Raw genomic sequence first — 15956 nt, 5'->3', positions numbered from 1 at the left:
TAAAAACAAACAAACAGTGCATGGCAAATTGAAATCACCAAGAACTATCATATGGTCTTTATCTGATCGCGAGAAAGAAACAGTTTTTTAGCGGCCAGCGGCTGAGAGACAGTTGGAACTAGTAGATCTCGCGGAGTTACCCTTTTGCGCCTAGGAAACGTATTCAGGAGTTTATAACCATAATATAAGCATCAAACTTATGCTTAAAGCCGACGGACAGCTCCCAAAGCCCTTCGGCGTCTTCCTCATGAACATGGCCATGTCCTTTTCAACCACACAAAAACTGAGTATATTATAATTCAAATTTAAAAAATTAAAACTAAATCTTCTATATATGAGCAGTTCCGCCAAAACGTCTACCAGGACAAAAATCATGAAAAGTCAGTTTTTGGTTACGCAGACAAATTATCCGTAGATCATTGTCAGTGGGGCAGCAGTAGAGTAAATTTCTGTTATTGTTCGTCATGTACATATTCATGCTCCCGCACGGCAGCAGCCTATGCAGCCGTTCTCTTTCGCCTCTTCCTCTCGCGCATTTCTTTCTTTCCTTTGCTTTGCCATCGCTCTCTCTATCTCTGGCTCGTATTAGGGCACGGGCTTGCCCGCCTGCCGTCGAAGTCAGTCTTGATCTTGCAATCACTTCTTGCACATCGTCTTGGAATCGAACTATTCAATACGACACCGTCTGGAACCGACCCCCACGTCTTCAATCTGACACCGTCTTGAATCCAGCTAACTATCCCTTCGACTCTGTATCGCCTTAAATACTACACTACAATAAACTGTGAATATATAATACTGAACAGTCATCGTCTCTTTAATAATCTCGCAAAACAACGCTACTGAAGAGGCTCGTTAGCTCAAAAGTCGATAAAAACCGATTTCATTTATAATTTTTCGGGGTTTTCTAAATTTATTAAAAGGTAACTAATTAACCCCATTGACATATAATTTCATTAAGTTTGATGTGAAAAACTAATAAAATAAGCAAAAGTTCACGTTTTTGGTATTTTATAGACATGTTCTTTTACTATTTTCTCCTAGGAAATGTATGATTCCTGATTAAAATTTCTCCTCAGAGTCTTTCGAACATATTGAACTACCTACAAAAATGACCAGAACATTTGTCCAACCTTGGCTAACAGTATATTTTTAACCTTTTATTATCACGGAATTTAATAACGTCACGCCAGTAACGTTCGTCAGATTCCTCCGCCAGCCTATAGAAAAAACAGGGAAGGTTGTCACATTAAATAACTTTGAAACACTACACTACATATTTTATTTACAGACACAACAAATTTGTATACAGAGAGACCTAGACCTATCAATTCGCAGAATTTTGCCATTTTGTACCTCAACCTCTCGAAAATCACTTCTGTCTTATGTAACGCAATTTTGGGTCATATTTTGGCTTATATCTTTAAGACCGCACGCTCGATTATTGCCCTTTTTTTTGTGAATATACAGCTTACCAATTCATATTCAACAAATATAATATTTTTTCCAAATTTTGCCATATTGACTATTTTTATCATCATTATACCCGTACTCAAAAAACAGTTAAATACAAAATGTGGTAAAAGTGGATGTGTGCGCCTAGATCTCAGAGACTATAAGAGCTAGAGTAACCAAATTTTGTTTCCAGACTCATGTGATATCACACTGCTACAAGTGTATTTCAAAATTTCGCCCCGCCCCCTTCCATCCCCACAAAGGACGAAAATCTGTGGCAGGCACAATTTTAAAGATACGATAAAACGCAGTATCTTAAAAAATGACCATATCTACCAGATTGCCGAATCTGACTTAGATCGGATCATATTTATAGCCAGAATGAAGAAATTAATTTTCAGTTGCTTCCCCCACCTCCTAAAGCAAGAGACTCGCTACTCATTCTCTTTCTCGCTCGCACACTCTGCCTCGTTCAGTGCGCGAGCGCCCTAGCGGAGGAGATTTATAATCTAAATGGGACATGTAGAATCTACATTGTAGATGTAGATAACAGATGTAGAACAAATATTTAAAATTTTATAAAATTCTACATAAATCATAAGCTCAAAAATGTATATACTGACTGAGTACGGGTATAAGTAGAGTCACGTCCCCAGAAGCGGCTCACACGTTCCTTCTCGTTTTATCGTGCGAATGTAACGTAACGACAGATAGGAACTACCCATATACACCCAGCGAAAAAAATGTCGCTTTTGAAAATTTCAATGCATTTGTGACTTCTCTAGTCGGTGGTTTTCGCAAATGTTAACTGATTCGTCTAATTTTTGTATTTTGTTGTGGCTAAATCAATTTCACACAAATGCCAAGTTTTTTTCATATCAAAGTCATATACATACTTAGAAAAAATTAATTTTTAAAATCACACGTTTGTAACGCCTTTTCGGTTTTGACTTTCACTTGACCAAACGAAAGAAAAAATTAAATTTAAATAGAAAAACTACTATTTAAAAAATTATTTTTAAATATTCAAAGGCACCTACCAAAAATGAATTTCAAAAATTGGTCGAAGGAAAAATCAAATTGAGGTGATTCTGATTATATTCTCGAATGAGTATACATTTAATATAATAGAATCCGAAGGCTTCCGTATAGTAAGCCGTAGAACAGGGGAAAGATATTCCTAAAATTTCTGTATTGTCACTGTAATTCGTTTCCTTATATTATGATATGGGGATAAAATCTAAATATAAAACTGAATCGCTTTTGATAGTTTGGGGTTTGGTTAAAGCAAAAAAGTATGAAAATATTATTCTCACTTGAGTTGTGCATAGAATCGAATCCAATGCTAAGATGGAAGAACTCATTCAGGACGATTATGCACCTTGATATTGGGCACAGTCTGTAAGTGATTCTTTGCTTTTGCGCTATTTTTAATAATCTCACTCGAGTTTTATATGCGGATAGCTTTACACACGGGCAATTGTATGTTGTCGGTGAACCAGATAAAATTCATATTTACGCGCAGAATGTAGAAACGAAAAAGATTGTATACCAACCTGTTTTACAAAATTAAAAGTATTTAAAACTTATACTTTGTTGCGTTCCTCATTTCTTATGCGTACAACCACAATATGTCACAGCGGAACGTGGCACGGTACAGCTAGTCTATCTATATAAAAATGTTTTATTCATCCCTCCGACCTCTATGCATTCGAAAAGTACTGAACCGGTTGAGCCCTAATTTGGACACACTATAGAGACAGGCTTAAGCATGGTTTTTATCTACTTTTTATGTCCATACAAGCGACCACAACTAGGAAAATAGCGACTTAAGTATTTTTGTATGAAGTAGGATTTTTCAGGGCTGTCAAACGTTATCATTGTTTTCGATCACAGAATGACCTAGCCTTAGTTCTCGCTTCGTCTGGAATAGCTGCGAAATTGCTACCAGGTGTATGAACGACTTAATATGTACAGTACATCGTGCTGTTTTTTTATGAAATATCTCGAATGTTTTTGAATTTATGACTGTCAATCTATACTATAAATTTGTAGAAAAAAATCTGTGTGTAAGCGGCTATCTCCGCAACGCGTGCACCAAATTGCATGCTGTTTTTTTTTAAATGATAGCCAGAGAATGTGACCTGGTTTGCACAAACAAATTTGTACTTTTCTATAAATAGGTTCCTCAAGAATTAAAAAAATCTTAAATTTGGTCCAAAAGTGTGTTTTTGAACGCCTATTTCATTTCATTTCTCCGCAACGCGTGCACCAAATTGCATGCACCAAATTGCATGCACCAAATTTAAATGATAGCCAGAGTATGCGGCATTCTTTCTTTACAAAAGTTTTCACTTTTCTATAAATAGGTTCCACAAAAATTAAAAATAATAAAAAGAAAATCTCAAATTTGGTCTAAAAATGTGTGTTTGACCGCCTACTTCATTTCATTTTGTGTCATTCTGTAGAACAAATTTGGTCTAAAAATGTGTGTTTGAAAGTCTATGTCTTTTCATTTTGTGTCATTCTGTAGAACAGAACATTTGATGATAGATTTTGTTTTTTTTAACTTTTTGTGTGAAAATTTGTTTTCTAAAAAAAATTTGCAATTTGTGTAAGTATATTTGTTGCTTTTGAAAATATGTGCGTTTTAAACCAACCTTTGTGGTTTTTAAAGTTAAATGTCGAGACGATTAAATTTGGGTCGGCAAACGCGAAATTCATTTCAAGTTGTGGCTTCAAGGAGCCGTGAAAGTAGCCAAGACATTACACATCGCAATGAAAATAATCGTCTACGCACAGCAAGGTCCCGTTCAAATCAACGGAACAATGATGCAACAACGTTTCAATGCACTAACAGTTGACGAAGTGGCAATAGTCATAGTTGGTGAGCAAATTAATAATCGTGATATTGTGCTTCATCGTAGAAATGAACAACTTGAACGTGTATCCGAGACTCATCTCTGTTATTATGCACTACAATATCCCATATTGTTTTGGAGCGGACAAGATGGCTATAATTTCAACATTAAAATGATAAATCCAGTAAACGGTCGAGAAGGAACAAAGAAAATTAGTGCTATGAATTATTACGCATACAGGCTGCAGATACGGCAAAATCAAGACAACGACATATTGACGTGTAGAGCACTTTTCCACCAGTATATTGTTGACATGTATGCAAAAATTGAATCGGAACGGTTAAATTTTCTTCGATTCAACCAAGCAAAATTACGTTCCGAAGAGTATGTTCATTTGCCATTACCATTAACATTAACCATTAACAACGATGGTAATGCACAAAACGTTGGAACTATGATAATATTACCGTCATCGTATGTTGGAAGTCCACGTCATATGTTTGAGTACGCGCAAGATGCGATGTCATACGTTCGCCGTTACGGTCGACCAGACCTCTTCATCACCTTCACGTGTAATCCGCAATGGGAAGAAATCTCGGAATTATGGTTTGTTGGCCAAACATCGAAAGATCGCCATAATATTTTAGCACGTGTTTTTAGACAAAAATTGAAATCACTCATGGATATAATTGTCAAACACGGTGCATTTGGGTCTGTTCAATGTTGGATGTATTCAATTTAATGGCAGAAACGAGGTTTGCCTCATGCGCATATTTTAATTTGGCTGATTGAAAAAATAAGGCCGAATCAAATTGACGATGTGATTTCGGCAGAAATTCCAGATCCTACAGTGGATCCTGAATTGTTTGAAGTGGTCACCAAAAATATGATTCACGGTCCATGTGGTGCGTTGAATTTGAATTCACCCTGTATGGTTGAAGGGAAAGGCTCCAAACGTTTTCAAAAAAATTTGTTCTCCGATACAGTGACGGGCAACGATGGATATCCCGAATATCGGCGTCGATCAACTGAAGATAATGGCCATTCGGTAACTTTGAGAGTTAAAAATCAAGATTTGGAGATTGATAATCGTTGGGTTGTGCCATATTCATCATTATTATCTAAGATTTAAGCGCACATAAACATAGAAGTCTGCAATTCAGTTCAATCTATTAAATACATTTGCAAATACATCAACAAGGGCAGTGATATGGCTGTTTTTGGAGCAATTACTAATGTTACCGATGAAATCACTCAATTTCAAATGGGCAGATACATCAGTTCAAATGAAGCAGTATGGCGCATATTATCATTCCCGATCCATGATAGGCACCCAACTGTAGTTCATTTAGCTGTTCATCTTGAAAACGGTCAACGCGTTTTTTACACACACGGAAATGCAATTCGAAGAGCTGCGCAACCACCAGCAACAACTCTAACTGCATTTTTTTCGTTGTGTCAAGCAGATGATTTTGCGAAAACATTGCTATACGCCGAAGTACCCGAATATAATACGTGGAATAATTCGTCAAAAGTTTTTCAAAGGCGAAGACGCGGAAAAGCCGTTCTTGGTCAGCCAATATTGTTTCACTCAGATGCGATAGGACGAATTTATACAGTTCATCCTAACAATCAAGAGTGTTATTATTTGCAATTTTTGTTAATAAATAACATTTGAATCTTTGCGAACTGTTGATGAAGAATTGTGTGGGACGTATCGCGAAGCATGCGAACGATTGAATATGCTTGAGAATGACATGTATTGTGATCTTACACTTGAAGATGCAGCATTGTCATCAAGTCCACATCAAATTCGGACACTTTTCGCAATTATTATAGCCACGTGCAGTCCAGCAAAGCCAATTGAATTGTGGCAAAAACATCGAAATCATATGTCAGAGTATTTTTTACATCGATTGCGCCGTCAAACGGGTGATATAAACATGGACTATACGCCGGAAATTTACAACGAAGCATTGATTGCTATTGAAGACCTTTGCTTGATGATGGCAAGCAACGTATTAGCTCAATTAGGTATGACAGCGCCTAATCCTGATATACACGACCTTTTCAACAAAGAACTGGAGCGTGAACAGCAGTATGATCGTGCCGATCTTAATGCGTTTGTGCAAAACAATGAGCCACGGTTAAATATCAACCAAAGAACGGTTTACGACCAAATATAGCGAGCTATCGAAGAACAACATGGTGGACTGTTCTTTTTGGATGCAGCGGAGGTACCGGAAAAACGTTTGTCATTTCGATTATTTTGGCTACCATTCGAGCACAAGGTAGAATCGCATTGGCTTTGGCTTCGCCTGGCATCGCTGCCACATTATTGGATGGTGGTCGCACGGCGCACTCTGCCCTTAAGTTGCCCTTGAATGTAAAGGCTGACGATAATCCTACATGCAACATTTCAAAAAGATCACCAATGGAGAGAGTGCTGCAGCAATGCTCTCTTATTGTATGGGATGAGTGTACTATGGCCAACACGAAGTCACTGGAAGCACTAAATCGTACGTTGAAAGATATTCGTGGAGATATTCGATTGTTTGGTGGTGCATTGATATTGTTAGCAGGTGATTTCAGAAAAACATTGCCTGTAGTCAAACTAGGAACTTCTGCCGATGAAATTAATGCGTGTTGGAAAACATCTAATTTTTGGCGCTCTGTGAAAACACTTAGATTGACTACAAATGTAGGTACAATTGCAAAACGATGGTTCAGCAGATTTGTTTTCCAGACAATTTTTGCACTTTTGTGTCATCGAAGGAATACTTGATTCAGAGCGTGATTCCAAATATTGTACAAAGTGTTGAGGGAAAGAGCAATTTTTGCCGGAACAAATAAAGATGTCAACGAGATCAACGCATTTTTTTTTAATTCCATCAAAGGAGAAATGGTTGCGTATAGGTCGGATGATACAATTATCAATCAAGATGATGTTGTAAATTATCCAGTCGAATTTCTAAATTCATTGGACTTACCTGGATTGCCGCCATACTATTTACAAGTAAAAGTTGGAGCCACCATAATTATGCTGCGGAGTCTTAATCCACCACGACTTTGCAATGGTACAAGACTTGCTGTGAGAAAAGTTATGACTAATTTACTTGAAGCAACTATTTTGACTGAATAGAATATTGTTTATCACAAAGCATTGCAATAAATAAAATATGTCATTACGTGAAAATTATCATTTTTTAATTTCGATAAATACCTAAACATTAAATTCATTTAGTAAGCAGTTTATATTTTTAAAGATTACAGTTTTGTCAAACATTTAAATCAAAAATGAAAGCACCCTTAATTTAATTCTAAGCTTAAATTTATGCTGGCTGTGCATATTTAGTGTGGTCAAAATAAAAAGTACACTGGAGGTATTTTGATTTTGATTGGATTTGATTGGGATTTGGTCAAAGGATTGTTGGTTTTTATTGACTCCTTGCATATTAAGGTACATGAGAGTTAAAAAAATGTCCCTATATGGGCCGAAAAAGCATTGTTCTGCTGAAGAAATGAAGATTGTCTTGAATCTTAAAAAATAAGGGAAAAGTCTTCGGGAAACTGCGAAAAGTCTTTGACGCTCGGTATATTTGGATCAGAATGCCTTAAATTTAAGATTTCTTACCGAAAATCGAAGAAGGAAGAAGAAATCTTCACAAACAACGAACACCCGCATCGCCAGTCTTGCAAAAAAGTATGCGTTCATGTCTTACAAAGCCATTTCCGCTTAAATTGGCAAAGAAATATCATCTCAGACCGTTCCTCGTAGGCGTCAATATTCAGACTTATCAGAACGTATAGCCCGAAAAGGTTCCTTACTCCGAGAAAAAAATTTTGAGATGAGGCAAAAATTTGGAGAAACAAATTTTGCATGCTCTGAGCCAGATGGGTCTTAAAAAATGAAATAATATATTATAGAGCAACAAAACAAAACCAAATATTTTTCGTAATGACTACAGGAGATATGTACGATGCTCAAAAGGCAAATAATTCGACGTCCAGTACAAAAAAAATGTTTAACCACGGAGGCGGTTGCCTTATGGTCTGAGGCTGTTTTTTTTTTGCATGGCGTTGAACCGATACATCGTAAAAAAGGATCATATGACCAAATTCAGGTATAAAAACATATTGACTGACATTATGAAACCATATGCTAAGGAAAACATATCCTTGAGGTGGGTCTTTCAACAGGACAACGACTCAAAACACACAGCAAGGCTGCTCAAGGCTTGGTTTACGGAGGGCAAGGAAATCGTTTTGAATTGGCCAAGTCAATCTTCTCACTAAAACACAATTTAAAACCTATGAGGAGCCTTCAAACGTCGCGTTGGCACAAATACATTTCGAAACTCCGAAGAATTGTGGGAATTTGTCCCAAAAACTTGGTATGAGATTCCAGTAGAGTCATTGCGCAAAATTATTGCTGGTATGCCAAAAATAATCGCCAAAGCTAAAGAAAATAAGGGTGGATATATCGGATACTATCGTAGGATTACTAATAATAAGAAAAAAGTGAAAAAATTTTTGATATGCTTTGAGTTTTTGGCTTTGTAGAATTGCTGTACTTATTATACTGACCGCCCTTTGTTTATGATTTTTATATAAAATTGATCAGAAACTATATATTTGAAGCGAAAATTGCGTATGTTAAATTTTTTTATATTCTACTGTAGGTTAGTAATCTAAAAGTTAAGTGGATTTTTTCTTTATGTTTTTTAAAAAAGTTTTACGAGATGTGAAAGAAAGCTCATGAGCGTGTACTTATTATTTTGACCAGTAGTGTACGTCGTACATACGTTACAGTTTAATACAATTTTGCGTGTCCAGTTACAGAATGAGCAATTGGCCGAGATCTTCTCACACCAGTTTCACGGTGGAGCAGGCATCCGGACGAATTTCTTTGTCGGATGATTTCTGTAATTTATAAACTTCGAGGAAAGAATTAGTGGGTGTTAGTGTGTTTCCTAATATTCAAAGAAATTATAGGAATCACGATTGGCTCATCGACCGAGCTATCCTTGCCGCCAAGAATAAAGATGTTTACGAACTCAACAATGTGATTCAGCCCAGTATTCAGAACGAGGATGTAACCTATAAGTATTAGCACCAATCAGAATAAGCGGTTAATTAAATTTTTGAATTCGTTAGGTATTCCAATTATAATGTTACGAAATACTAATCAGCCAAAAATTTACAACGAAACGCGACTTTCAGTTAAGAAATCGATGAGCAATGTAGTGGAAGCAACGATTTTGGCGCGACCGTTTAAAGATGAAGATTTTAGATTTATACAATTATTGCTTTTCACATGGACAACTTTATTTCACGTATTCCCGTGTCGGTAAACCAAATAGTCTCTATATCAACTCAGAATAAAAAAAAATAATAATAATAATATTATATACCTATGCACTCAAGATTAAACTTAAGCCTGAAATTAACCATGCAACGGGAATGTTCCACAGCGAAACGTGACAGGGTACAGCTTGTATAATAATACAACATTTAAAACAAATAGCTATCAGACCAAGGTGCCAAGAAAGTGCTCAAAGCGAAATCGGTAAAGACTGAGAGATAAGGAGAAAATTTGCACCAACAGCTAATTAAAGAGAGCGCTGCTGCACAGAAGGTTTCGTGAGAAAAAGAGTGGAGAGAGAGAGAGAGAGAGAGAGAACAGATAAGACAAAATAACGGTCTCAATGTAGTTTGAGCGTACTTATGAAAAGCAAAAACCAACAAACACCCGACTAACCGACGCACAAAATAAATAAATTATTATGTTTATTTCGCAGATTAACAGGCATGTACACTTATCTTACATTTGGTTGTAGTGAACTGAAAAATTATGATTTTTGTGCTGTATTTTTTACGAAAAATTCGAGAAAAGTCGAAAAATTTCGGAAGACTGGCCAACCAATTTTAGATCCGCCGTCTCTCCGTAAATTTTAAAGAGCAATATCTTAAACGATGCCGAATTAATTCACCTATACACAAGAAAATTGTTTCAAAAGTAAAAATTTGAAGAAAAAAAAATACCGCACAAAAATAAGCATTTTTGCTTTTGAAAGCTTAGTACCAAACGGTAAGCTGAAATCACAAAGTGTTTGGGTCTTATTTATAACTGCATTTCTTAGATTTTCAGAATGGCACAGTTCATTACAAGCAAATGTAAGATACTCAAGTTTTGTAAAAAAAATTAGGCGCTAGCTCTAAAAAAGCTTTAAATAAATACCAGTTTTCAAAAATTCTTAAAAAAAAACTTCTGCCATAGAAAAAAAAATATAATTATTTAAAGAAAATTGTAAAGCTCTCAATCTATGAGAAAAAATTGGTTTGGTTCGAAGCGGAACAAAAGGTTCAGTTTTGTCGAGTAGTGTTATCGATAAGTATAAATAATATAACTAAAATTCATGATTATCACCTAAAAAATATCCTTTAAACATAAAAAAATCTTAAGTTATGTGATTGGAAAAATATTACTTAATACATGTTGCGAATTGACTGTAAAATCGCAAAAGTGCGTGCTCCGGTTTTTGCAAATCGTAGGGTTTGTACCATTTAAAAACCGTGCTGTTAATGAGTTTGCGATATTCAATATTAAGTGCATATAGCACATGTATGTAGCGAAAATACATAAACATATATTCTGATGTTTTAAGTTTATGTTTATATAATTAGAATTTATTTTGAGATGGGTTCCAGATGTCGTCTGTTCCTTAATTCAAGAATGTTTCGCTTGGTTTCATATAATGTGAATGCTAAAACAATGTCATATTCGTCTAAAATATTCCAATATTCAAAAGAAATCTGCGTTTTTAACCAAGTGAAATATCGCAACACAATTTGGGACTAAAACACTATTGATAGCAAAAAGTGGCGAAAAATGGAGCACGCACACATCAATTCATACGAATTTGTCCAAAATTGTAATTGCGAAAACTTGCGAACACAGGAAGCACTGCTGATAATGATTTTCGTCCCTTTATCAAATTGATATATAAATTATGAAAAATTAAATTACATTATCAGACATTTTTATACACTTTCTATACATTTTCAGCGATGTGCCTCCAGATGTAGTTTCCCTAACAATAACGTTGGTGTCACGCGGCAAGCGTGGAAAGGATTCAGAAGTGGCGGAGATGACTATCGACCTGTCTGCCCTCAAGAACGGCCAAGAGACAGAAGGCTGGTATCAGCTCACTGGCATGACGCCCATGGGTGAGTGGGGCTCATTACGGCTCCGCATGCGATATCTTGATGATCTTATAATGCCTTGCGAGGAGTACAGTCCACTGCAGCAATTGCTTATTGAGCCAGAGTTATATGCAGTGAAGGCGCTAGCTGAACTATGTCACAACGATCGAGTCCCGTTGGCCACATCCCTGCTGCGAGTGTTTCGGCACGAGAAGCGTGAAACAGAGCTGATCCGCACGTTATGTCAGGCAGAGGTGGCACGTGAGAACGAGACGACAACACTTTTTCGTGGTGCCTCTCTGGCCACCACGTTGATGGACATATACATGAGGACAGAATGTAGTGGGTTTCTGCAATCCGCAGTAAGCGAAACGGTACAGAAAATTCTGGAGAGTAAGCAGTCAGCAGAGCTTAATCCGACAAAGATGGACATTAATGATGACGCCTGTACAAATGCTGAATTTCTCTTGCAAATCCTTGATCTTGTTACTCAATCGATATTCACATCGCCAGACGCATGTCCTCGCAATGTGCGCTATATCTGCAACTGTCTGCAGAAGGCTGTGATGGCCAAGTGGCCCTCTGAGCGACTGGTGCGCACGCGTGTCGTCTCTGGATTTATTTTTCTTCGCCTACTTTGCCCTGCATTGCTGAATCCGCGTCAGTTTGGCCTCGTTAGTGAAACACCGCAAACCGCAGCAACTCGTTCTCTCATAATGGTCGCAAAGTGTTTGCAAAACCTTGCTAATCTGATTGAATTTGGTGGTAAGGTATGTTTAAAAGATTTTAAAATGTTGCGGTTGGTGCAATAATAAACAACTCACCATTCTTCATTTCCATTTATTTCTGTTAAAAACCAAAAACTATTTATAACGTCATTGCGAATTAGTACCCTTCAGTACGCGTCACCCATACATAAAAAAAACTGGTTAATTTAATATGGAATATGAATTTTTAATCAATTCTTCACTTAATATTGACTGAATTCTTTTAATAAGTTTATTATGTTTATAATTTTACATTTACTTATGTTAAAAATCGCGGACTGTTACGTTACGTCCTCACGCCTTTTCTAACGGGAAGTGTCCAAAAACACATGAAACTGTGTATTTTTAATATTTATTAAGTTTCCAATCAAAATTTTAAATCTGTATTGAGATTTTATGTTCACATACATTTTTCTATACGCGCTGCTATGTAAGAGCTATGAACGCCCCTCTTCTTACTAATTTTATTATATGGTGGTTTGGTGATTAACAAATTTTAGAAACTTGAAATATTTTAAATAATTATTTTCTTTATCAAGAAAAAATAACATACAACATTTTTTCAACGAAAGTTGATATATGATCGATTGTGAGCAAACGCAGCACCCATTTTGCGGACAGCTTTTTTATACCCAAGTGATCATTCAAAATTGAAACCACTCAGCCATGTGGTTGCCTATGGCTTCCAGAACATCTTGCAATTTCAATCTCAGATCGGGCAATACCATATCGTGAATTTTTTTTTAATTCTTCGGTTATATGACCATAACTGGCCGTCTAGGATGTGCGGTTTCGTTTGTGCTTGTACGGGCACAACGAAAAGCAATAAACCACTTTTTTACAGTTGAAATGGATGGACAAAAAAGATCCCATAATATATAATATGTATGTATGTATATGTATATATATACTCGTATATATATATATATTATAATATCAAGCTTTTCCTTGGTTTCAATATATATTTTTTTCCTCAAAAAAAAAAAATAATAAAATAAATAAGATGTATTTAAAACCAAAAATTTTTAAAACTTGTTATTTATGTAAAAGGAACATAAAGAATTCAAAAAATATGATATTAAAAATAATTAATTCAGTTTTTGTTTTGTCATGGGATAAATAAAAAGGACATTAGGCAATATTGGGGAATTTTTAAGTGATCCAAAATTGTTTGGCTTGGCTTATTTTTAAACTTTTCTAATTAAAAGTACAAAATCCAGGTGTAAGGATTAAACAGAAAAAAAAACGAGAAGAAACGTGTGAGTCGATTCTGGGAACCCGATTCTACTTATACCCGTACTCAGTCAGTATATACATTTTTGAGCTTATGATTTTTTAGAGTTTTCGGCCGATGGGCCGAATTGCCTGTGCAGAACATCAGAAGCGAACGATAGAAAGAGAGCGTTATAGCAGCTCGGGGCTGCTGATAAGCTGTGAGCGAACGTTAGATAGAGCAAAATAAAAGTGCAGGAGCGAAAAAGATGGAATAGACAGAAGATAGAACAGCCGCTGTTGGCGTAAGAATGTGCGAGAACAATGTTTATGCACAATGAGAAAATTAAATGGAAAACAAAGAATTATATGTTCATCATGGTTTTTAAAATAAGAAAGTGCAAAAACTGAATTTAAATTTTGAGTACGCTGTTTTGTTTTTGCATAAGTTTTCCATTATTTAAAATTGTTTTTTTGAAATGCATTTTGGAAATAATTTTTCTGATCATGGACAACGAATTCATGAAATGGGGACGAAAATCACAGATATTGCAAAAATAGTTAACTCTAATAGGAAAAATGCCCCCGTCCATTATCTACCCAATATTGCAGACCAGTGATGTTCAAATATCAAAAGACACTTTTTCGTTCGCTCGTGGCGTCGTTGCTCAGTGAAAAACAGCAACAAAACAGAATTGCAAAATCGGGTCTTTGCTTGCACGAAGAGCGAAATGAGCAAAGACAGATCTTATCGTGTCTTTTCTGTCTCAATTCGCAATGTGTCCGTAAATGAGAGGTTTTTTCAGACACCCTGAAAGTGTTGACCGTTTTTTGCGAGCTATGCTCTAAACTGTACTTCTAAAAAAAATATATATGTATATATATGTATATGTATGTATGTATATGTATGTATGTATATGTATATATATATTTTTTTTTACCTATTGAAGAACCAAAAATCGTATTACTGAGCATGGTTATAAATGGAACTGTTTTTAAAATTGTTAATTAATATTAATATTAAAATTTGTCCTTCAATCTATTTATTTTTTAAGGAACAATACATGGAGGTTGTAAATCCGTTTATACTAAAAAATAAGGAGCGTATGATTGTATTCTTGGATCAGCTATCTCTCGGTTCTGAAACGAATGCACCGTTGGGAGTGTTTGTCGAACAGAGTTTAAATCATAATGCACAAGACACCGGTATACTTAATTGAACACACCTTATATCCTATTTATTTATATATGCACACTTACAGGACGCGAGCTAGCTACATTGCATCACATCTGTGTATCATATTTGCCAGAACTGCAGGAGCTATCGAACATACTCTCAATCAAGAAGCTCGTCACAGTTACGGATATGTTGACCAAGCATAAGCTGAAATATCGCGAGATGATCAGCTAAACCTCGATTGAATCAGTTTAAGACTAACACAGCCATCGCAACTTCCGTTGCAATACAGCGCTCAGTTCTAAGTACATATTAGTGTTTAACTTATTTTAAAACTGTAATTATGACCAAAAATATTTTTGGCAGTTTAAATTTAAAATATTTATGTTTATAGATCTTAAAATATGTGTGTGCTAAATTATGCAGTGGATTGAATGCAAACAATTATATATACCATTATTTCTTTATACATATATGCCGTATATTGAATGTATCCATATGACTTCATAAATAAATATAACATTATATTCAACAGCTAGCACAAAATATTAAGTAAAAACATAAGTGCTTTAAAAATGGCTAATGATCTAGAATTACTCAAAATATGAGCAAAGAATTAAATTTTAAGAAAATCAACACAATTAATAAGCATGGGAATTCATTGAAAGAGTAGTTACTCCAGCCCTTGCTCTTTTCTGTGCCGATGCTGTCGTATAAGTGCAGATGTCGCCTCGTGCATCTCTCTTCTCTTTATGATCGAGGGACCATTGCGGCTCAGATTTTGCTCTTTTATTGGGTAACGTCGATTTTGCTTAGAAGGATTGGATTCAATTTGCCTGCCTAAGGGTAGATGCACCCTTTGTGGTTCCATGTTTCAGTTCCACAACTACAACGCACAGTGGGGCCTCAGCTGAAATGAGGTGGCTTGGATAATATGAGTATAAAATATCAGGTCATGTTTGGAGAAGACAAGAATGTTGGGCAGTTGGTCATATATAAGTATTTTGTTGGCGTTGTTTACAAATAAATAAATAAACCATCATTATTGTTCTATATTTGCACTGCCTACTGTAAACAGCCATTGTACATGCTTACGCACGGCAGCAGCCGTTCTCTCGGTTCATTACTACGCCTTCTTTGTTACAATTGGCGCCCAACGTGGGGCCTGGGACAAAGTAAGATCGATTTAGGGAAGGCAGTGCCGAGTTCAAAAGGAAGGAATGGGGAGACGACAAGGGATCCACGCGATGAGGAAGGAGGATCTGGTTCAATGTGGCC

At 36.0% G+C, this 15956-nt stretch overlaps 1 protein-coding gene across 4 annotated transcripts in view; it reads left to right on the top strand.

The window, feature by feature from the left end:
• LOC111075961 (ras GTPase-activating protein 1) overlaps positions 1-15285 on the top strand; it is a 39629-nt gene extending 24344 nt beyond the window's left edge. The window contains exons 8-10 of one of the 4 annotated variants that reach the window (XM_022369501.2): positions 11386-12292; positions 14557-14707; positions 14764-15285. In XM_022369501.2, coding sequence (XP_022225193.1) covers positions 11386-12292; positions 14557-14707; positions 14764-14912 — 1207 coding nt within the window. In that variant the 3' untranslated portion in view covers positions 14913-15285. Of the gene's footprint in view, positions 1-11385; positions 12293-14556; positions 14708-14763 lie in introns of those variants that run through there. The other 3 variants (XM_022369502.2, XM_022369503.2, XM_022369504.2) reach the window with 3 other exon arrangements.
• Positions 15286-15956: the final 671 nt, after the last annotated feature.

Source organism: Drosophila obscura, unplaced genomic scaffold (assembly GCF_018151105.1).
Source record: "Drosophila obscura isolate BZ-5 IFL unplaced genomic scaffold, ASM1815110v1 contig_58, whole genome shotgun sequence".
NCBI lineage: Eukaryota > Metazoa > Arthropoda > Insecta > Diptera > Drosophilidae > Drosophila > Drosophila obscura.
Note: the sequence above shows the minus strand (reverse complement) of the source record. Positions and strands in the feature narration are given on the sequence as shown.